The 22340-nt window shown below is 39.5% G+C and overlaps 1 protein-coding gene and 1 long non-coding RNA gene across 2 annotated transcripts; one reads left to right on the top strand and one right to left on the bottom strand.

Annotated features, from left to right (window-relative positions):
* Positions 1-409: 409 nt before the first annotated feature.
* On the bottom strand, positions 410-21844 carry tgfb2 (transforming growth factor, beta 2). The gene is made up of 7 exons (XM_088387234.1): positions 20638-21844; positions 7377-7540; positions 5271-5403; positions 5079-5189; positions 4795-4969; positions 4131-4284; positions 410-4004 (listed from the first exon to the last, which is right to left on the bottom strand). The coding sequence occupies exons 1-7, from the start codon at positions 21023-21025 to the stop codon at positions 3846-3848; spliced, it is 1284 nt and encodes a 427-aa protein (XP_088243360.1). The 5' UTR covers positions 21026-21844; the 3' UTR covers positions 410-3845.
* LOC148392180 (uncharacterized) lies at positions 20691-22326 on the top strand. Its single transcript, XR_015860870.1, has 3 exons — positions 20691-20951; positions 21562-21587; positions 21685-22326. It is a non-coding gene; the product is annotated as an uncharacterized LOC148392180 (long non-coding RNA).
* Positions 22327-22340: the final 14 nt, after the last annotated feature.

Raw genomic sequence — 22340 nt, 5'->3', positions numbered from 1 at the left:
AGATTTATGTACGATCATTTACTCTTCCGTAAACCATGCCACTATATTCGTCATACTTGTATGGTTAAGCAACTGATTACAACTTCCAGCATTGGCATCTAGTTTTGATTTGTGAGCTAGAGTCATCAAGTTGGTCTTAACTGCATTTTCAATCGAGGATTGGCAGGGGAAAAAATGCATGCCTGTTCATATTGAGGTTGGAATGATGGAGGCCAATAAAAAGGCTTAAGTGAACTGCAAACTGTGTCTTCACATTTTCTGCTTATTTGTGTGCAAAATATGTAGAGAGGAAAATATAGCAGTGGTCCAGTGCTAATAGTCCTGTGTGCATTTCTTATGTACCAGGTCAAAAAACCTGAATGCATTTCACAAATACACAATGCACTGGAAATAATCGCACAACAGTGAATTCCTTGAAACATAAATAATTTATTTACCACTAGGGTACCACAGTATACTGCATTACAGTACAGTATAGTGGGTCGTAATCACATTTCAAAATAAAATTTAAAAAAAGCACAAATAAAACAACAACAGCTCCATCATGACAAAGAAAGAAATCTTTTTTTCCCTGCTAGTCAGGCTGTCTACTGGCATTGCCCAACCAGGCTGATAATCCAGACTCTTTTTTTGATGAAGGTGGAGGGTGTTTAACTAACCAAAATGTAAAGAGAACTGTTTTTCAACGTACTAAAAATAAAACATCATCAGTGCAATTTGTTTTAAAAGCTAATGACAGACAGATGTTGTGGCAGAAATACAAAATGCCCATGACGATGTTATTGTAAGCTTGAATAAAGTGGAATACTTGATTTGACCATAGACTGTGTGAAACATTTTGAAATGTTTTTGAGATCTTATAAGATTTCAAAGGCTTCCTCTTCTAGTAAGCAACATTGGACTGTCATCACTTGTCCAAAGACCTCGTCATAAGACCAGTTTCTCCGGTGAAAGATTTTTCTAAACCACTGTGGGCTAAACACATGATGAGTGTATGACATGACACCCAGTATTCATCCGCATGTATAAAATGTCATCACTTGTTTTTAGTTTCTCCATCCGTGGAAAGCTTTTTTATTTTAACCACAAATCACAGGTTCAACCATGATTGAGTCAAACGCAGTATGATAAGTGGAACATAAATAGTAGATTTTTGTCACGCAAGAAAGATATGTTTTCAGATTGGCCTCCTCAACAGAGTTCCCTAGAAATGATTCTGCCAGAAACCTTTGAGTTTTATTCCAGAAGGTAGGCAAAGAGAGACTTACCAAAGTTGTCCCATTTCAATTTTTGGCCATTTGAGTGCTTGGTTGAAAAATAATATGTTTCATGTTGGATGTGCTTAACAAATCTATTAGACAACAAGATGAAACTATTTTTTGGTGCTTTAATGCAGAGATTTTCAATTTCATTGCTTTACCATCTTCAACAAAAATGAGGAGTATTGAACTGAATTCACTTTTTTTAGATACATAGTTTCTCTGACTCTTTCTGTTTGGGCAGACAGGTAAATAACTATAATTTTGGGAAGAATTTCAGTAGCTTCCTACACTTTTAACAATTTAACAAATGGCCAATGTCAAATGTCGAGATGCATCGTAATAATTGCTTTAATGCCCATGTTGTCAACATGCTCACTACAGTAAGTGGTCGGAAAGATTGAGGAAGCGCCAGCAACTCAATGTCATTAGCCTTTTAGTACGATGCACTTGAGCTCCAAAGGTCATTTGGGCCTGTCAGAAAATCAACAATCTTGAAGCTGCTAGAATAGCCACTGCAGGAATCAGATTGCAGCGCTTGCAAATGGAATTGTACTCCCAAATAACGTTTTAATGACAGATGCATAGAGTAAACTATTTTGAAAGGAAAAAAAAAAGGTTTGGAAATCAACCTGTATAAGCTGACAGCAGTTATTTCCAAAACTAGTAACATTTTAAAACAAAAATAATCTTTAATAGAGCACCTGAAAGATACAAAAGGTTGAAGGGGGCGCATACCCACAATGCAAGGTCATTGAATTGTCCACTGTCAAATATATTCTAAGCACCTAAGCACAAACATCTTAAATAGCAAAATAATGAATACATTAAAAATACAAAGGATACAAAACAAAGACAAATACAAATGAGGATGTGACGTGACTGAATAAGGGAGAGAGCAAAAAGATGGATGGGGATTGAGGGTGGATCTGTGTAATCATTTCACATATAAAAACCTATCACATAAACTTCCAGTGTTTGCCTTAATCGGTCTCATGTGACAAGTGTGTGAGGTGATTCATGTTGACTGGGCCTTCTATAGAAGGCGAATGAAAAAAAAAAGGGTATTTCCACTTGCACATTGTGATGACGGAAATCAACATTTTGTCCTCACATTACTAAAATGAAGACACATTAAATCCATGTTTCATTTTAACAATTTTTTTTTTCTACCAGGGTTTTCCTGATTCGTTTATTCAATCACCTCTCGGTAGTGTCATTGTTGTACTATGGTTAATATTAATACAACATAATGTCATTGATTCCTGCAAATGAAACAGCTCTGTGTTCAATTTGCAATACCCACACTTCACACTGAATGAATAAATTGAGACAAGATGAATTTTGCGTGAGATTTTTCTCATGTAAAATGGGTGCCTTGGCCCACTGAAGGTTGGGAAACACTGTCTCGGGTGTCATCTATTGATAAATAATAGCACATGTAGCGACAAGTCAGCTGTCTGTCATTTGTAACTGTCACGTTTTGTCAATCAAGCAAATTTGACCTAAAAATACCCCACTTTACGGAACATACAACAATTCTCTAAAACTAAATGAGTAAATAAGGGGCAGATGAAAATTTTTACTTTTTTAGTTTGAGAGAAAAAGACTCAATGGACTACTTTTGTGCCAAGCACAGGATCATCACAATGCGCAATCTGACTCTGTGCATAGGTGGAACTTTCTTTCTTTCGGTATTTTTGTTTAGGGACGCAGTTAGAAATGGGCAGTTTGTGCCGTTGTGGGTGTGGACAACTTGCTTCCTGGCCAATGGACCCGGCCTCTTTTTCCCTTTAAATCAGCGCAGGAGAGGCGCACAATATACATGGCTGGAGTCCATTCAGGATCCGGACATATGCAAAGTGCTTTTATGAGCAACTGCCAGATCAGTTTTTAAATCTGAGAGTAGGCACGCTGTCCACTAAAACAGAGCCCTGAGTATTAGTCAATCTCACTAAAACTGGATCTTCATTAGTTCCACTATGTTGCTATCATCGTAATGTATAGCAAACATACCATACAAAACATTTACCTGTTATGCTCTGTCTCGTATAATTATCATTTCACGGTTGTCAATGTCGATAAGAAAATGAAAGAATTTCTTCTTCTTTTTTGTTTAGTTTGTGTAGTTTCATGCGAACAATACACCAGCCAAAATAAGTGCAGTGTTACCCTTTCAGGAGGGAGAGGCTTGATTGGATATGACAGGTTGAATCTTGACATCTGATAGCCGACAGGGGGCTGATGCTTGGAAAGCCGAGCAGGGCACTACAAACTGTAGGCACACTTCAACTTGGACGATTTGCCCACGTGCGGCATTTGCCGTCTGTTAAACAGCATGGGAAAAAAACAAATACAAGGCACATGGTGTCAAAGTCTTTATGGAATCAATGGTCCGTGTCGTGTATTTCTAAGAGCATTGCAGTGCCATTTTGGAATGAGGTTTATTTGTTCAGTACCTCTAATCTTGAACACATGACACTGGACCGTGCTGAGTGAAAATAGAAGAGATAGCATGGTTGCAATTAGTGTGTGTGTGCATTATTGTGCGAAGGAAGGCGGGTGTGGCTCGTGCTGGCTTGGTTTCTAGCTGCACTTGCAAGACTTGACCTTCATATTGGAGAGCTGTTCTATTTTGGGCGTCTTGCCGATATAGTAGAGGATGGTGAGGGGCTCCAGGTCCTGGGACACACAGCAGGGTGACGCTGATGCATCAGGATTGATCGTGTTATAAAGGCCCAACACCTGGAAACACAGGAATAATAATCAAATGCTCATGTGTATAGTTTTAAATGTAACTTTATTGCTTACATTCCTCACTCAAAATTTATAGATTGTTTAAACTACTACGCTTTGTAAACTTTATAGTACCTTGGCATGCTGTGTGTCAGCACTCCATAGATATGGACAAGCTCCAGCACAAAAGTTGGCCTCGTAACCCTTTGGCTCATGAATCCACCTCCAGCCCAGGTCTTTCTTGAAGTCAATGAAGAGCGTCCTTAAGCAGCAGTTGTCTTGAACATTTCTACAATTCATAAAGATGAGAAGTGATTTATTTTTCTTCCATCAACCACATTTATGACTAGGGGCTGCGCAAGAGGCTTGCTAGTTGTAGAACCAAAGGATGTCGGTGAGTTCCCCTTAATGACAGCAAAAGCATCCAATCTATTTTCATTTCATTACCAAAACAGTTATCTATACAGTTAAGTGTGTAGGACCTGGAGAAGCAGCAAAAACACAAATATCCATCCGATCACCAATACAATATGAGCAATTAAAAAGTAAAAAAATCCGTAGTACAATCTATATGCTGTTTAAAATTTAAAAATCAGCTAAGAATTGGTCAACCAGTCTTTAGCAGTGGCACAACAGATATATTCCACTTTAGGGATCGACAATAATGATGCATGCAAAATCTTAACAGACTCTCCATCAGGTCAACACAAAACCTAAACGGTAAATTAAATAAGCCTTTCCTAAGCAGGCATATTGTCATTTAGCAAATGAATTGTTATGGTAGTGAAGGATGATTTACTTGGAGCAGTAAGCTGCATCCAGGGCTCTCTTTGCTCGATGTGATTTGTGGTGAAACGGAGACTCCAATCGGTATGACGGCAGCAGCATGATTAGAAGGTGTGGAGCCCGTGTATTGTGGCGCAGCCTCTTGAAAACTTTCAGATCACCACCGCTGACGAAGCTGTCATCAATACCTAGAGCACAAATACAAAACAAACTGTAACCTGTCCACTGGTATTTGAACATTTAATAGTCCATACATGTTAATCTAACAAAATTTATGAAGCTTTCAGATCAAATAACCTGCAAACCGTGCCTCCAGCTCCTCACTCTTGTTGGGAATGATATAGTTAGTTGATGGAACAAAAGTACAGCATGGACAATGTAGGCTGAGCTTGAATCCACTGTTTCTATCTGAGGAGGAATGAATCACACATCAAGCTCACGTTGCAGTGTTCTGCATCCAAGAATGAATGAGTGTTGGACTGCGCTCACCTCTGTGGTTCATCCATTCACTCACTGAATCCGTCACATCAAACGTCAGCCACTCGCCCTCTGCTTGTGTTCGTACCACTCGGCTGTCGATGTATCGTTGAGTTGGGGATGTCAGATCTTTGTGTGCTAAAATCTGAGGACAGTTGAGAGGTGTAAATGTGAGACCCAAGTTACAAACAAATCAAATGACACTCTTCAAGTTTTTATCAGAGATGGCTTTATGGGTCCCTAAAAAAAAAAGAAATCCTAGCCCATCAAGTTTCTGAGATGTTTTTATTTTCATGAATAGAGAAGACGTTTTAGAAAAGAAAAAAAAAACCTCCATCTGTGTACACTTTGGGGCTAGATGATTGTTCAGTCCCTCACCAAAAGAGGAGAATTGCAACTAGATGCAACTGAAGTGATGCTGCAATAATGATGAATAAGAAATGTGAATTGTTTCTTTGTGTGCTATAATGTAGAAATAAATACACAACTAAATGAAAAGAGAATTTCTCATTGGTAGGCATCCCATTCCCCAAGATAGGAACACACAGAGACTAAATTGCATTGCATGATTGCAAAAGCATTAATTGAGCCCTTTCGCCATCTCTCTCCTCTTTGATTGATTGCCCAGGAACATGAGCGGAGCCAGATGGCAGGCAGGCCACGATTATTACTCCGCTGGTCCTGTCCTTCAGAACTGTGTTGGTTTTGGCTCATCTTAAACTAATGTGTAAAACACAACTCTTGCTGCTTCTATTCATATTTCTTTTTTATCTGGGTTAATAGTCATACATTTTTATTGCATTTTTTTAATCAATGTTTCTTTTCATAGTTTGCATGATTAACATTTATTTTAATTAAGCCTTAATGAATACCATTCATGCAACAAAAACAGTTGACGTCACCGGCAAAAAGGAAATTGTCGTTATTTTATTCTTTTTCACGTACGGAACATCATGAACGTTCATTATAATATTACTTATTATACTTCTATCAAATATTCTGGCTTCTTGTGTCATCTATCATAAACACAGGCAAATATGGACCCAAAAACTCATTCAGTGTCCTTGGTTGACCTCAAGGTCACATGCACTCAATTTTACGAAATGGTGCCATTGTGAGCTTGAAAACAGCCAATGGAAGCGGCTCCTCTCATTCACTCGAGAGACACGATCGAGGCACACCGTCTACATGGTGGAATTCGGATGATTGGAAAATAACACATTTGCCATGGCGACTGCGTCCTTGTGGTTCAAGAACATTTGTGATTTGAGGATAAAGAAACAAAAACAGCAGGCAGCAAGGAGATAATTGACGTTCATGTTCCCGTTCGTGCGATTTAACAAAGTAAAATGTAGCGTTTGGTGTTTTGAAGCTGTTCACTGGACTACACAGTATCACTTGAGTCCGTCTGTCTGTCTTGAAAATAACCTTAGCATGGAGGCAAGGTCTTCAAAAGCATTTCAGGGGCTCGTATATTTTTAAACACATCTAGATGAAGTGTTGTGTTTTGCTCTGTATACACAGACATGACTAAGCGAGCGAGCGTGTTTGCGTGCGTGTGATGATAAATGCGTGCAAGGTGGATGTTATCAGGTCTACCTCGTTGTACCGGCCTGTCCCTTCCTCCCGCACAGGCGGTATGTTTTGGTGAGAGTCTCCCTGTTTGGAGCTGTGTTTAGCCTAGCTGTCATCCCCTTGTCTGGATGTAAACATAGCATGGAAACCGGCTGGTGTAGACAGACTGACCGACAGCTCTGGGTTACTGCAGAATCAAATCATGAATCTAAATCCTCCATTTTTTTTTTTTTTAATGGAGTAGTCCCACCCTTAAGCACTGTATTAAAGAAAGATGGAATTTTAAACAATTTCCATGTTGTAAATATAATATTCGGTTTTATTAAAGTGCTGGGCCATGTTTAAGGATGTTCTTGATTCTTATGTGCACTGCTTTTTCAAAAATCTAAAATCTTCAATATTTAATGCAGATTGCATGTTAGGTGGGTTGTATGCACAGAGCTAATCTGTTTTTATGCGGGCATGTTTTGAGTGGGGAACTTTGCAAGAAACGCATTCGACCTTTTGCTTTTTTCTTCTTCACATTTAGTAGTGTGGTATTACCTGGTACAACTCAATGCGCTGCTCAGAAACTCTTGCAGTAGGATTTTGAAGACGGAAGATTCTCAGCTCAGCTTTCACCAGGTTGGAGGAATTCTTCTCCATAGGGGACACGTCAAACATTAGCCGTCTGAAGTAAGGGTTGAACAGAGTGGGGGAAATGACATCTGTAACACAGGAAACAAATTCATCAGTGTTTGACAGACAACAATTTTAAGGTGAATGATAATAAAACTTTTTTTTTACCATCTTGGAAGGAACGAAGAATTTAAAATTGTATTTACCCTGTTCATAACCAAATTTAAGTTGACTCAAGGGGTTTTTCTCTATGATTTGAATCAATAAATAATTGTAGAATTCTGAATCTTTTCAATTGTTTTAAAAATCAACAACTAAGAAAATGGATAGCTCACAACAAAAATTACAATAGCAAATTACAATAATTATTTTGACATAGTGCATCTGGGGTACAAATGCTGTACATTTCTGACAATAGCTTGATTATTGCAGGATAGGACCAACTTTTGGCACGTGTCAACCAAGCCCAAACCTTGACAACATTAATGTTATCTTTTAAGTTCCCTCCCGAAATAATTAGTCTTGCTAAATGTGCCAGAGTTAGCAAATGACTTTAATCGAGCGACAGAGCAGCAATGCACAGTAGCGGTTCCACAACCCCCCCACGAAGTCTACTTGCATGTGCTACAATTTGACAGATGTTTCCATATGAGCAGGGTGACACGTGTAGCCCTGACAACCACACAACATGTCTGACAGACACTCCAGAACACACATTTTGTCATTAATAATTTCTGTAGCTCTGGAAAACATGTAGAAAATGCAGAAGAACTCGACAGTGGCCCACAACACTGTGAATTGGAAACCGATGAGGTCTTGAATGCATGGTTGGAATGTGAGGCACTTTGGTGTTGGAGAGAGTATACAACCTCTGTAACAGGCAAAAGACAGACTGACTGGGACCAGCTGACACAGAGAGGGAAGGATTCTCATGCACATGATGTGAATATAATAATATAATAAATGACCAGATGAGCGCAGTGTGAGAGGGACAGGGAAGGTGATTCATGGTGCAATTGGACTGGCTCAGAGTGAGTGAACCCGAACTCTCCTTTTAGCCTGTGTACAATACACAAAACGGATTGGCCAAATTGCATAGTTGGGGATTGCTGTAAAACTCATAAAACATTGAATCATTTTAATTTGTCATACATTTGTCTTCAATCCAATGAGAATCATTACTACTCAAGTGGAATTGAAGTTTCCATGTGGAAGACTACGGGGCAAAAATACAGCAAAAGAAGGATTTACTGTGTCAGATTTACTGATTCAGCTTTGGAGTGTTTGTTCAGCCAAATCTTGCGTATTTTACAGCCACCTGTGAAATATCTCTGCTGCCGCCAGAGCGTCCATGTCTCTGTCCTTACAGTTTCTGCAGCAATGCACAAATTTGCCAGTCACTCAATGATAAAAAAATGTTAAGCTCAATATTTCAGGAGACACGGTGGCGCACTGGTTAGCCCGTCCACCTCACAGTTCAGAGATCGATTCCGGCTCTAGGCTTCCTATGTGGAGTTTGCATGTTCCCCCCGTGCCTGCGTGGGCACTACAGGTTTCCTCTCACATTCCAGAAACATGCATGGTAGGCCGAGTGAGGTGTGATTGTGAGTGGTTGTTAGTACTGCGATTGGTTGGCAACCAGTTCAGGGTGAACCCCGCCCAAAGATGGATCTTTCAACATCATTTAAAACGGCGGCTTGTTCTCAGTGACCATAAAGGTTTTTTTCACAAGCTCAAAGTCATTAATCCTCTGGTGCTGATTACTTGACATCCTTTACCATTATGGAGTGTGCAGCAGTAGCCAAGACTAATGATGCTCTTGTTCGTTTCCTTCCAATCTGTCAACAGAGAAGATTGAACTTCCAACTCCAAGGGGACCTGAATGAAAACCGTTTACACAAGCCGCTTCAGACCCTTGTGAATGAGTTTGCTGTGCTTTCACAAAACACTGGCTGTATTGAGCAGAGGTTCACTTGATGGTTTCAGCCACACCGATCCACAATGTGCTTGCAGACATATTTTTACATTCAGTAAAAACTCACTCATAATATATAATTCAGTAATTGCTCTGCAGACCAAGCATCAATATATATGTGCAAACAAAACTGTAATTCAAAACTACATTGAACAAATTCCAACAGCCAAGTATTGCCAAGGTTACCTGCATTTTATGGGGGAGTCTGCCCATTTCCAAAAAGCGTCCTTGGGCTCACATTGCAAAGCGGCATGTGACCAAACCCAGAAAACAGGAGAGCCGTGACATTGGCAATGAGAGGGAAAACCAAGTATGAGTATCGAGAAGTAGAATTACAACATATTTTCTACGAGCATCTACGAGATTATTACATCATCCTGCTTTGTGTCAAAAACTCAATACTGAACTCTTTGTGCTGTTGCAGTGACCACAACATTATTTTCTTTACACAACCATGTGTATTCTACTATGCAGGTCATTTCATCACCATCTTCGGACAGTGCTACAGAAGAATTCTCTATTTACCAAGCAAATGTTGAGATTTAAACTCACTGTATGCGTAAATTGCGACATCGCACCGACGGGTCTAAGCAAGAATTTAGGCAGGTGACATCACATGACAGATGGCATTGCTACGCTTCTATTAGTTTGTCCGTTTGGGCTGATGTCACTTAAGCGCTGTCACACTGCCGACAGAAGGACCCCCGACTCCTGTAATCCGTCACTTCATTACTCATCACTCCCATTACCTCATATACCGATGGTAAAATACTAAAGCATCTGTTATTTGGCCAATTGTTAAAGGAACACTGAAAGTTCATCTGTTCGTACAATGGCAATAAATAGATGTGCTATGTGTGACACAATCGATCCAGTTATTTGTATTAATTTGAGATTAACGACAGATTGAAGCGAGATTTTTTTTGTAATAATGTGAAAACATTATAGAGGTTTAAAAGAAAAATTTTGCTATTCGTTTCTTCACAGACAGTAAATAATGAACACGTTGGGCAACTTTGCCATTAATCTATCATTTGTTGCCACATTAGGTAAATTTTATATGACAAGAATGTGGAAAAGGACTCAAATGCACAATTTGCAGTTTGCAAAAAATAGACGATTGCTTAATTTTGTTTGTTTGTTTTGTTTAATAACAATCTTACAATGTCTATCAAAATTGAGCATTATCTTTGGAAAAAAAGTTGTCAATCAAATACACCCTCCTCATTCTCCAGTTGGGTTAATGAATGGCCCTTGTAATTCTGAGTTGTTGTTAAAGAGCCCCATGTGCTTGGCATCCTTTGTTATTTTGAACCTTCCTTTGAACTTTGTTCAATATTTAGTATTTTGTGTGGCTTTTTGTTTTTTAAAATATCTCTAGCAGCAGCTCCACCTTTTACAATCTTGAATCCTCCAATACAAACATATAATTCTGTGATTAAAAAGGATTTGGTAGATTCTATTATATATTATTTCTCTTGGGAGAGCCCACATGGTGGAAACTGTGCTAATTAAGAATATGTTTTAAGTAAAGTAATATTTACCAGCCAAATATTATTTCACTCTTACATTTAGACAGAAATTGGTACGGATTGGTATGATTACATCACTTAACTACGTCTTCAAAGATTTTGTAAGGAAACAGCATTCACAAGAGCCAGGGAAACTTCACTAACCAAGACGTTCAAATAAAGCACAGTAGAAATCACGGCCAAGAAACCAGCAGCAAATACAGTATAATCAAGACTAAAGAATTTCTACATTTTATATTTGTTTGACTATATCTGTTTTCAATTAAAACTTGACTTGAGTGAGCTCACGCTGAATGAAGGCATGCAAGCACGAACACACCCAATGCAATGTTGTGTCTAGTATTTTGGTTTCCTCAATTAGTTACTCTACTCAAGAGAAGGTACGAATAACGCGGTGTTCTTCTACAACACCGTGAAAGACAGCCGCAATAACAAATTGTCAAAGTACAGTGTCAATCAGAACTTATGTTCAAAATATCACGTGGCTCTCTGATCTTTTCCCACTTCCATTGGTTTTGTCGAATATTTGTTGTGGATCAGTTGGCCCAGACTTTACCCGACGTTTGAAAGGGCCATTCTAACCTTGGCTATAGGACACCTGCAGTGGGCAAACATCTGATCTAGAAGACATGAAGGACAATTGGCGGTAAAACTGTTTCATTTGGAATCTTGATATGAGGATTTAGCCAGCCACTATGCTCCCCCACTTGAGTGTTTTTTTAACTGACACCAGGCCATGGGAACATTTTTGTACCATTTCCAGTTTCATTTTCCAAACCTCAGCTCCCCTCAATGACCTGAACAGGTGACAGCCTTACGATTCAGCCCAAACCATGAGCTTAACAAAAACAGATTGAAAGTGTGGGAATACATAAATGAAAACATTTGCAGTGAAATAATTGCGCTGTGATCGCGAGCTGTTAGGAATTGAGCTGTGACTGCTTTTGCAGATGTTGCTGAGGAATTGGCCTGAAGAAATCCACATGTGCTCTGTGACTCCTCAGTGCTGTTAGTGGCTTCTGGCCTCGACATCCTGATCGTTATCATCTTTCTTTTCTTACACATGGTAGTTTTATTGGGTGTATTTTCTAATCATTGGCTCGCTGTAGTTTAGTGTGAACGACCCAGAGTTGGGACGTATACTATTGAAATACACGTAACATTATGTAACTATATTTTGTATTTGAAGATTTGTTGTTTTTTCCTTAGGCTGGACAATGTGCATGGATTTAATGATTTACTACCGGATGCAACTGTCTACAACCTCAGAATTTTAGAATGGAAACAGACTGCATACTTGTCTGCAAGACCCAAGTTCTGGGAATGACTTGGGTAAAACTATTTGACCTACTTTTGAATATTTCTCACCGCAGTAAGACATGCTCAGATGTGAGAAGGATAATGGTGCATGAGTAAATATGCTAAGTTTAGTCTGAGTTAAATGTCGATGTGTCTGAATGAACGATAATGTCAAACTGTTAGAACTTTGTTTGGATTTAAATATGTATGCAGTCTGCTCCAAATGTTTTGGAACAGTGAGGCCAATTACTTTATTTTGCTGAACACTGAAAACAATTGGGTTTGACATCAAAATATTAATATGAGATTTTTTTTTTTTTTTTTTTAATGAAAACATTTTTATTTCAAATATTTAATTCTGTAACAAATACACAACTGAGAAGATGGGCTTTCTTGTTTAACCCAGTAGATATTAAAGATGGGTGTGTTTTGTTACAATAATGTGTCATATAACGACCCAAAAATACTTGATTAACAACTAAAGATGGGCTTCGTCAATACACACAAAGAGTAGAAAGGAGGGCTCTATTCTATATTATTTTGGATTCTCGTTTGAAATACGTCATTGAAATGTGGCAGGCTTCTTTATGGTGTGGTCAATTCAATGAGTGAACCTGTATATTTGTAAAATGTATTAGAATATATAAAATATGGTATAATGGGGAAGAAATAAACTGCTAAAAACAAGCATATTAAGAAAAATATGGGAAATCAGAAGCTGATCAGATAAGAAACTGATTGGCATTTCAGTGACTAAAAAGCCCTAAAACCACACCGGGGGGATCAAAGATCTCAAAGAATTCAGCAGACACCATAAAAGTGATTCTGACAAGCAACAGGGCAAGGAATGAAAGAATGAGAGTGGAGATGACAGGAGCAGACAGCTTGAAACACATAGAAGCCAAGAGGAAATGAAGGCAGAGGATGGGATAGTGGAGGTTGGGGGACAGAGGGAGGGTGGGGGTTGAGGTCCTCACTACAAGAAAAGACTGAGAAAAAGATGACAAGCGTTCATGGGAAGTAGTTTTCACTTGGCTGGAGTTTTGCAGATAACTTCACTCAGTCACTCACCTGCCAACAACAAATTGAAAACAACTCCACACTTAATCCCAGGTTCTTTGTGATTGTGTTAAATATCACACAGCAAAACTCAACATGTAGACACAAGACGGACTTGAGCAAATCTCGAATGAAGCCCGAAATCATATTGACGTTAAATCATGCAATATTCAAGATACGGGTGGCCACATGAAGCGAGGCTGTATTGATTTAAAAGAGAGAAAACACCACACCACATGATTCAATTGCACGGGCGATCACCAGCATTGTTTTCCCACCAAAACTACAATGTTGAGCAGTGCAAGATTTTTTTCGTCTGCCTGGTGCTAGTGAGTGGCCGAGCTTCTTCATGCGCAAATCTAATTTTCGGCCTACTATCCTTGCTACACGTTGAACAGCTGAATGTTTCATTTGGATCAGGGGAGCCATTTCAAGTCAGCCTTCACCACAAAAGCTTCCGTGACTGGAAGCAAGCCATGGAATCCTATTAGGCCTTCTCCACCACATGAGAGGAACACCTGGCATGCCGAACTATGAGCAAGAAAAACAAAGAGCTGGTTCTAAAAGATTTAAAAATATATAGATCATATTTAGGTTAGCTTTCTTCTCAGGGTGACATCCAACTATTGGGTAGTTATGTTTTTTTTAAGGATTTTATTAGATTGCATGCGTATTCCAGTATCTGTCAATGGTTTTCCCTGGTATCCTTTCCTCGCAAGCATAAAATTCCAATACAGGACTGCCATTTGTCAAATGTTAAAACCGTAGCATCAACCTGGAAGAATAATTGTAAGCCAAACATATTTTTCTGCTCCACAAAATATGATTAATACAGGTGAATCATACCAAACCATATAACACATCCAACATATGGACACTATGAATCTCTGATCCTCCAAATAAATCTCCTTTTCACAAAATTAGATGGATGCTTTATACGTATCATCTGACTCACTGTTTGGATAAAAGTATTGGGAAACACAAGCATTTTTGATTAACTCCAATTTAAAGCAGAAATATGACTTTAAGTAAAGCTCCCGATATCCTGATGCCTCCTCCATACTGGACACTCACTCACTCACTCACTCACTCACTCACTCACTCACTCACTCACTCACTCACTCACTCACTCACTCACTCACTCACTCACTCACTCACTCACTCACTCACTCACTCACTCACTCACTCACTCACTCACTCACTCACTCTCTCTCTCTCTCTCTCTCTCTCTCTCTCTTGGTCGAATCATTAAATTGTGAGTGACACACACCATTGTGATCCCAGTAGCAGCCGGCTCCTCTCAAAGAGTCTGTTGCATAATAATAATAATAATCCGAAACTGAGTGGAGTGCTGGCACGGTTAGAAATGCTGCCCAAGACTTTCTGTCCGTGCGTGTGAGCCACAGCACAGCTGAGCATGTGCACCATGCACCCTTCTGCTCTGCTTGCGCCTCCGCTCCTGTTAAGACTATCATCTTACATTCTGCCACTACTGCAAATAATATATTAGTAATCATAAAGTTCTGAAGAAGAACTTGTGTTTCATTTAACTCATTCAATTGCTCACTTTCTAACACTCTATTACGCAACGATACTTGGCCGCAGCGGTGGAGTACTTTAAATGGCAGCAGTGTCCAGATCTTGCATAAGGGAACACAAAGCAAGCACTCCACTACAATTCTTTGGTAAAGTGCCTCACTTTTGCAAGTTCTTAAAAATGTTCAACTCTTCTTGCAGCTGGTTTCTCAGCTGGAATGCTAGTCGATGTCCAATACAGAAATGCAAAAATAGTTACCGTAGCATGCCATTTGTAAGCACTATGACGATGACTTATGTCTTTACTACTTCCTGTCTAAAACATCCATCACCATCACTTCCAATATAACAAAAGCACAATCCAAATTTCTGGCTTGTTAAAATACATAAACAATCTGATTTATGTTTATAGGAATCTGTTTAATGAAACCACAAGCATGTTGGCTAACAACTAAAACAGGACCATATAAAATGTTGCCTTTTCTATAGAGAAAGAATTAAATCCTCAATTGGCACTATTTACTACCTAGCATGAACAAATGCTATAAAAGTGTCCCGTAATTCGACATTTGCACAATACAGGCAGGGTTAGGGTAACCCTAACCCTAACCCTAACTCTAAAGGATGCACAAAACCTCCACCATCCGAGGATCGTAAGTATTTGCCTGTATTTTGACAAAACCTATCAAAGGTTTGTATTATGGGATTCAAGGAAGAATCCATCAAACGTTTCTGCAGATTTTGCAGATGGAAGAAAATGCACACCAAGCAATGGCTACCCCTGTAAGTACTGAAACTTTGTTTGTGTTCTTCATGTGTTCGGTTGTTTTTACAAGCCTCCCTATACAAACCAACAGCTGCCACACGACAGGGTTTATTTAGCATGCAGGAGAGATAAACCAGAAGTTTCACTCCAACTAACCAAACATAATCCATCATGCACATGCCCAACCTCCTTTACATGACCTCTTTTAGTTTTGCCATTCAATGTTGTCATTGTGTCACAACTGCACGGCTCATACATGTCATTGTTCTTCAGCTATCAACATTTCAAATTTAGAGTCTTCATTTAATTCAACATGTATAACACACTTCTTAAAGAGCATGATCAATAATGTCTGAACTTTTGACTGGTAACATAAAGTGGATAGAAAAAGTCCATATACCTCAATGAATATAGACCAGGATAACTCATTTAAAAATATTTCTATTTATCCATAATACAGAGGAAATAAAAATAAACAGCTGGTTTAATGTAGTTATGCAAGTGCACCCATCCTCTGTTAACTACAGTTGGGACTGTGCTCAGAATGAATAAATCACATTTATAGTCAACCATTGTTTACATATTTCCACTTACAGGTGTGCAAGTGAAGAATTTGGAAAGTCTGCCACATCAAATACAAGTCAATTTGCTTACTCAGCAATAGCTCTTACTGAGGTAACCAGTAAAAGCAATAAAAGCAACCTTAGCGAAAACAATAATCTCCAAAGCACTGTAATGGCGACTGAATGATGATGATAAATGATATTTGAAAAGCTACCAGGGGTTTGAAAGGTTAGTAGATGTATTTTGTCACCACGTTTGCGACTCAATGTCAAGTTTTATGCGATGGTTCATGCTGGAGACAGAACCACAATGATGATTAGGAATTATTTAGCCATCACAAATGATGCTTATTACAGCAGTTGAAACTGTTTCCAATGTGAATGAAGCACTAATGGGGAGCTAATTAGTGCTATTGAATCCAGATCACTAAATAATAGCAGACAGCGACATGTGGTCCACATTTGCTTTGTAAATAAGCATAAGGCTTTGGCTCACAACGGTCACAGTGTCTTACAAACAGGGTTTCTTTTGACTGTTTGAAATGTTGGCCCGTTTTTTTTTTTTTGGTCTGAGGTTTGAAAGAGGATTTATAGTTGTGGGCAAACTATGTCAGTGACTGAAGCACTGATGAAGTGTGTAGCGTTATTAAGTGCATTTCCACGCCACTTCCAAAGCACACAAAAGAATAAATCAGACCACTGGTACTGGTATCTTTACTAACTGTGGAAAATTTGATTTTTAAAAAGAGACAGTCAGTTCAGCCACGAGGAGAAGTCTGTTGGCCTTTAAGGACCGATCAAGTTTTATCACAGTGGCCCACAGAAATATACTCCTGGTTTCTGGAGTGCTGTCCAACACTAAATAAATAAAAAAGCTTTCTGGTGTGCTTCCGAGTTTCCCTCTTTAGTACGATCTGTTTTGGGGCAAAATACCAAAGCCTTGTGATTCATCAGTTTGCATAAGTCAAGCATAAAGCAAAGAAGTTGTAAAAGCTTTCCACCTTCAAGGTAAAAAGTGGAACAACTCTTTATCGCTATACTTCCTCAATTACACACTAGCTGCTTACTGCTTTAATGTTATTTATCTTATGCCATGTCACTCTGACTTATTTTATGAACCAATAAAAAAAAAAAGTCCCTTGCAAGTTCTTCGGAAATACTTGTTAATGTTATTGAAGTCGTTGTCTATTTTCTTAATTTTCTGTCATGTTTTTGATGAACCCTCCCCTTCAGAGTATCACAGCAAGTACCACACTTCATAACATCCTCAAGTGACATCGATGCCCCCAACTCCTCACATGCCAGAGACAGCTAAACGGGTGAGAAGACAACTCGAGGAAATACAGCACACCAAAACAAGATTGCGGGGACCTGATCGTATCAATGGTCGGGCCCGGAAGGCTTGGGCCTACCAGCTGTCTGGCTGTCTTTTTGGGGGCTGCCAACAAAAACTGTTTTATAACAGACTTCAGTGTGTTAGGAACTAGATAGCACCCATGGGACTTGAGGCACACAGGGGGACACACAGGCCTTAACAAACAGCCTTTCTGTCTACTTAGGTTCGCACTTAAGAAAACAAGACATCGTGTCAACCAGCCAGACTGTTACAACAGTGAGTGTATTTATTGCACGACGATATTACAGTAAGATTAACCAGTAGTAAAGTGTTTTATAGGAATAACTGTGGGGCACCAACCAATTAGGTAGGCCGAATACCAGGAAAATTTATCACAGAAATCTTGATGTGTTTTTTACTTCTTTGCTATTACCGGAAAAAAAATCCTATTCATGCGACACATCTGGGCGGACATTGCATTTAAGTTTAGGTTTGTAAAAAGTAGTTTACTATTTTCTCCCCAACATGACACACTACATCTCCCAACCCCCAGGAAAAGATAATTTTAACCACACACATGCGTTTGCACAAATCAATTTTGACACACTAACACAAAAGATGAGGCCAACACGTTTCAAGGACACTCAACAGTAAATTTTAGAGATTAAGTAGCAAGAAAAAAGAGAACGCCCACTGTTGTAAGGAAACATGAAATCTCAAAACAAACACAGATTGAGAGCAGAGCACATTGCCAAAAATGGTTGGTTTCTTCACTTATGCCAAAGCAATTAAAAGATTTTTTTTCAGTTGGAGGACTCACTTAAGGGTCTAATGGTTTTCTACTTCATTTTAAATGTTGCAAAAAAGATATATAGAATCAACATTTCCTTCAAAGAAGCCAACTGTTAAGACTTGAACGAACAATGAGAGATTGCACCACCCCAACTCCCACAAACATTCCTGTAATTTATTTTTCTTCTGAAAAACAAAGCAGTGACATCACTATGACATCACCATGTTTATTTTGTCATGGTTCACAAAGCAGCTGCAGAGCCACATAGACCTTGTGTAACTGGAACAATTCCCACTGACAAGTTAACATTTGAGTGTAAAATTGTTGGAATTCCCCTTTTGGTTGTGATTTCAGTATCACAGACCTTGAGCAATATTACTTACCAAGAAGACACTGGGCTCCTGTGAATGCACACAGAGAAAGAACCAGAACTTGCCACAGGATATTTTTTCGAAAGTTCTTCAAAAAAGTTTGATGAACCAAACATTATGGGCTCTGAAGACAATCTGGAACCCAACCGAATTAGGTTGATGCCCCTGTAGGCATGTGATATTCACTTTCACAATACTAGACACATGTATATAAAATAAAGAAAACCAAATAAACATAATTGAAAGGAGTAGCTCCATGATCTTTTTCCGGTAAGCATCTGTCTCTGTCACCAGTTCACATGAATGGCAGTCCATTTGGGCTCCTTCCCTCCCTTTGGTATTATTTTATACCTGTTAATGTTTTTCTGACTGCACTTGGAGCCAGGCCCAATTGCCTCATATTTGAGGTATTTACATGGCAGAAAGAGCTACGGATAACTTTAAAAGCAAAAGTGCATTCGGAATGTCATGCTAGTTGATTTTTGCTTCAGTTCTTGTGCTTACATTTCCACTGTAGTTAGTGAAGCATTACATAATTTCATAGAAAGTATATGAACTCTTTGGAGTTTATTGACTTTCTTCAAAAATGTTTAATAAAACGTGACCTGTTCATTATCTGAGTCATTGTTTTTTTAACTGTTGCCATTCTGGTACATTTATTTTCTGATTGGGGTTGAGGCCTGGTACACACATTGGGTCCTATTTTCATGCCCTGCGCAAATCTACTTGCAAAGCTTAGCCTAACTGTGCGCATGGGTGGGTTTTCGTTTTCCTAGGCCAGCACAGGTAGAAAGGAGCATTTTACCATTGTGGGACTGAACACAGCCGGCTTGTTTACCGGCCAATGGAAGTGACTCCGCTCTTTCAAATTCAATTCAGTGGCGCCACTCAGTCTTTGAATAGAGTCCATGCGGTAGAGCGAAGCGAACAATGTACATTTGCTAAGGAATTTAAAAATGTGCTTTAATATTTAAATGGGATTAAAGTGTGTAGGGTGCATCTATTTTAAAAATGACATTATAGTGTATGGCCTATATCTGGGGTTTTCAGAATTTTGGGTGGGTTTGGAACAAATCCATGCAGTAAGCAGGGATGCACTGTGATAGCTCTAGTCAGTGATCAGGGTGATCTTCCATTTTTTCTGGGCCTCAAGCTTGCTTTTTATCCACCAATCGACAGCTCTCCAGTTATAACGTTGGTTACACATCTAACTTGTATCAATTCACACGCAAAAGCCACATGTGAATCTGACCATGGAAATTCAACACTATTTTTTGGATACAGTATATCGCACTAATCGTTTTGAATACTAATAAGGTATGGTATATGGTGCAAGTGTGTGTGTGCATGTGTGTAGGGGGGGGGGTCACTGCACTGAAGCACAGCCAAGTGTTTTTTTTTTTCTTTTCTCCTCCAAGTCCTCCTGACAACTTACAGACACAGACCTGACTGTAATGTTGCAATTCTACCATAGCTCCATGCTGAGAGGAGAATTTGAATGCTTGAAGTAACTGTGGACAGCTCCAAAACCCATTTAAAGAATTCCCACACTGTTGATGACTGCACAACATAGTGAAGTAATACAGTCTGCTGTTCATTTTGTACTCTCATTTCTGGCTGGCCCAAAGGATGTTTTTTTTTTTTTTTTTTTTAACAACCACAAAAATAAACGTGAGTGACACATTTAGAGAGGGTTTACCTCCATAGTGAGTGTTCATTATGCAGATAAGACATTGTTACCACCGAATGGATGAAAGCCAAAAGCTTTCAGTTTGGGCTGTCACAAAATCCTTGCAGGTTTTTGCGCAAGCCAAGTTCTTCATCACCAGTCAGTCATCTACCCACGCCTTTATGCTTCCCAAAATTGTTTCCCCATTTCAAGGAAATTTAGAAGTGCAACCCAATCCTGAACATTTCCAAATGTACAGCTTTATAGTTAATATAAAAGACACTTACTCTCAGATGGATAGATAGGCTGCATTTCAATCTTGTGCACCTCCTTGGCGTAATACTCCTCCTCACTCCGTTGGCGCTCGCACGTTGCAGCCCGTTCATTGGCCTTTTCTTGCAATAGGTCCCGTGTACTGTTATAAATGGCCACGATGTCCTTGGACACGTCCTCGGGCTCGGGGAAGTCCTCCGGGGGATTGGCGAGCTTGAGTTTGCTGAGGATTTGCCCTCGGACAGCTTCGATGCGCTTCTTCTTGAACTGCTCCATGTCCAATATGCTGCATGTTGACAAACTGAGCGCAACGGTGACCAAATCCAAAGTGAGGAGAAGGCTGACAAAACACAGGTTCATCTTTTCCTCGAGGGCTGAAACTGCACTAATAAAAGGGAACATTCACTATGGTGTCTTAAAAGACACTAATAATACACATTTTAGGGACACAAATCTAAAGCTTCCGACCGCATTTGCGCGCACAAGTCAACTGCTTCTCAAATATTTTAAATGCTTTTCATGAATAAAAAGCGGCTGGTTGTTTGTTTTAGTTGAGAATTCATTCGATGATTTAGGCGTAATAAGTCCGTTACTCGGTGGGAAATGATCAACACTCATTTAACGGTGCTGGCACATCAAGCGTGCGTAAAAGTGCAGCCAAGTGTTGGCTGTATGTGTGTTTGCCCCCATTAAACTGGTCAAAAGTATGCAACTAAAAACAAAAATGAAAACCAGGTTATAGTTGGTGGACGGTACTGTTTACTCGCGGGACTCAAGCACACCTTAACCGCATCAGAGCGCTCGGTTCATCGCAGCTTCCAAAACCCGTTTCAGGCGCAATTCAGCAACGTCCACCCAGCTCCAAAATAAAAAGAAGAAAAAACCACTCCCTAATGTAGAATCCCAACTTATTTTGTTGAAATGTTCTTTTTTCACAGGTCTGGTCCCACAGTTCAGGTTGAAGGTGAGTCCTCAATAAAATCCACACGCGCGATGTTGACGACGAAACTGTTACACCTTCCAGTGTGGTAATAAGAAACAACTCCTCCTGTGCTATTTAGCGTCCAGTTGCACGTCCTCCAAACACATCTACGCTCGTCTCTAACGCGTGCCAGGCAGCGGACCTCTGTGGCCACTTGAATGATATTTATAAGGGGGCGATTATACCCCCTCCCTTCTCACCCCCTACCCCCGCGCTTCTGTCCAACTCTGTGGTCGTCAGTGGGGAAGCAGAGGCGATTTATTTTTATATATAGGAGTGTGCATCAACCGTGACGTTACTTTGAGGTTAGAATTGAGGTCTGCACGCAGGTTTCAGCAAGATTGTTCTGAAATCGCATCAAGCGGCAACATTCTTTCTTGCACTGATTTGTTGAATTAATCATTATGGGGGCACTTTTGACCTTGTAGAGTTGATTTTTTTTCAGGACAAGGGCTAGGTTTAAAAAGTGATTAAGATGATAAAAGGAAACTGTAATATTTGATGTTGTCATGCATAGTTGGTTGTAGTTGTTTGTATCAGATGCAGGGCTGGCGCTACACGAGGGCTAAGGAGGGCTATAGTCCTCCACGCAAAAATATCAAATTTAAGATCCTCCAGCATTTTATGTGATATTCTGAAATATATATTATTTTCTCAGCCCGCCTTTGTATTAGAGAGAAATCCTGAAGCTGTGCCTGGATCTACAGTATGAAATGATAAAATAAAGATGCAAAT

The sequence above is a fragment of the Syngnathus floridae genome, chromosome 10, assembly GCF_059516105.1.
Source record: "Syngnathus floridae isolate MCC-2025c chromosome 10, RoL_Sflo_1.0, whole genome shotgun sequence".
Classification (NCBI taxonomy): domain Eukaryota; kingdom Metazoa; phylum Chordata; class Actinopteri; order Syngnathiformes; family Syngnathidae; genus Syngnathus; species Syngnathus floridae.
The sequence above is the reverse complement of the archived record's forward strand: the minus strand, read 5'-3'. Positions and strand labels throughout refer to the sequence as shown.

Coding starts and splice junctions, on each gene's coding strand:
- tgfb2 (XM_088387234.1), bottom strand. CDS start 21,025: ATGTTCCCTTTTATTAGTGCAGTTTCAGCCCTCGAGGAAAAGATGAAC. Junction 5,404..7,376: donor AGCGCATTGAGTTGTACCAG/GTAATACCACAC, acceptor AACTGTCCTCAG/ATTTTAGCACACAAAGATCT. Junction 4,285..4,794: donor GATGCAGCTTACTGCTCCAA/GTAAATCATCCT, acceptor TATGAATTGTAG/AAATGTTCAAGACAACTGCT.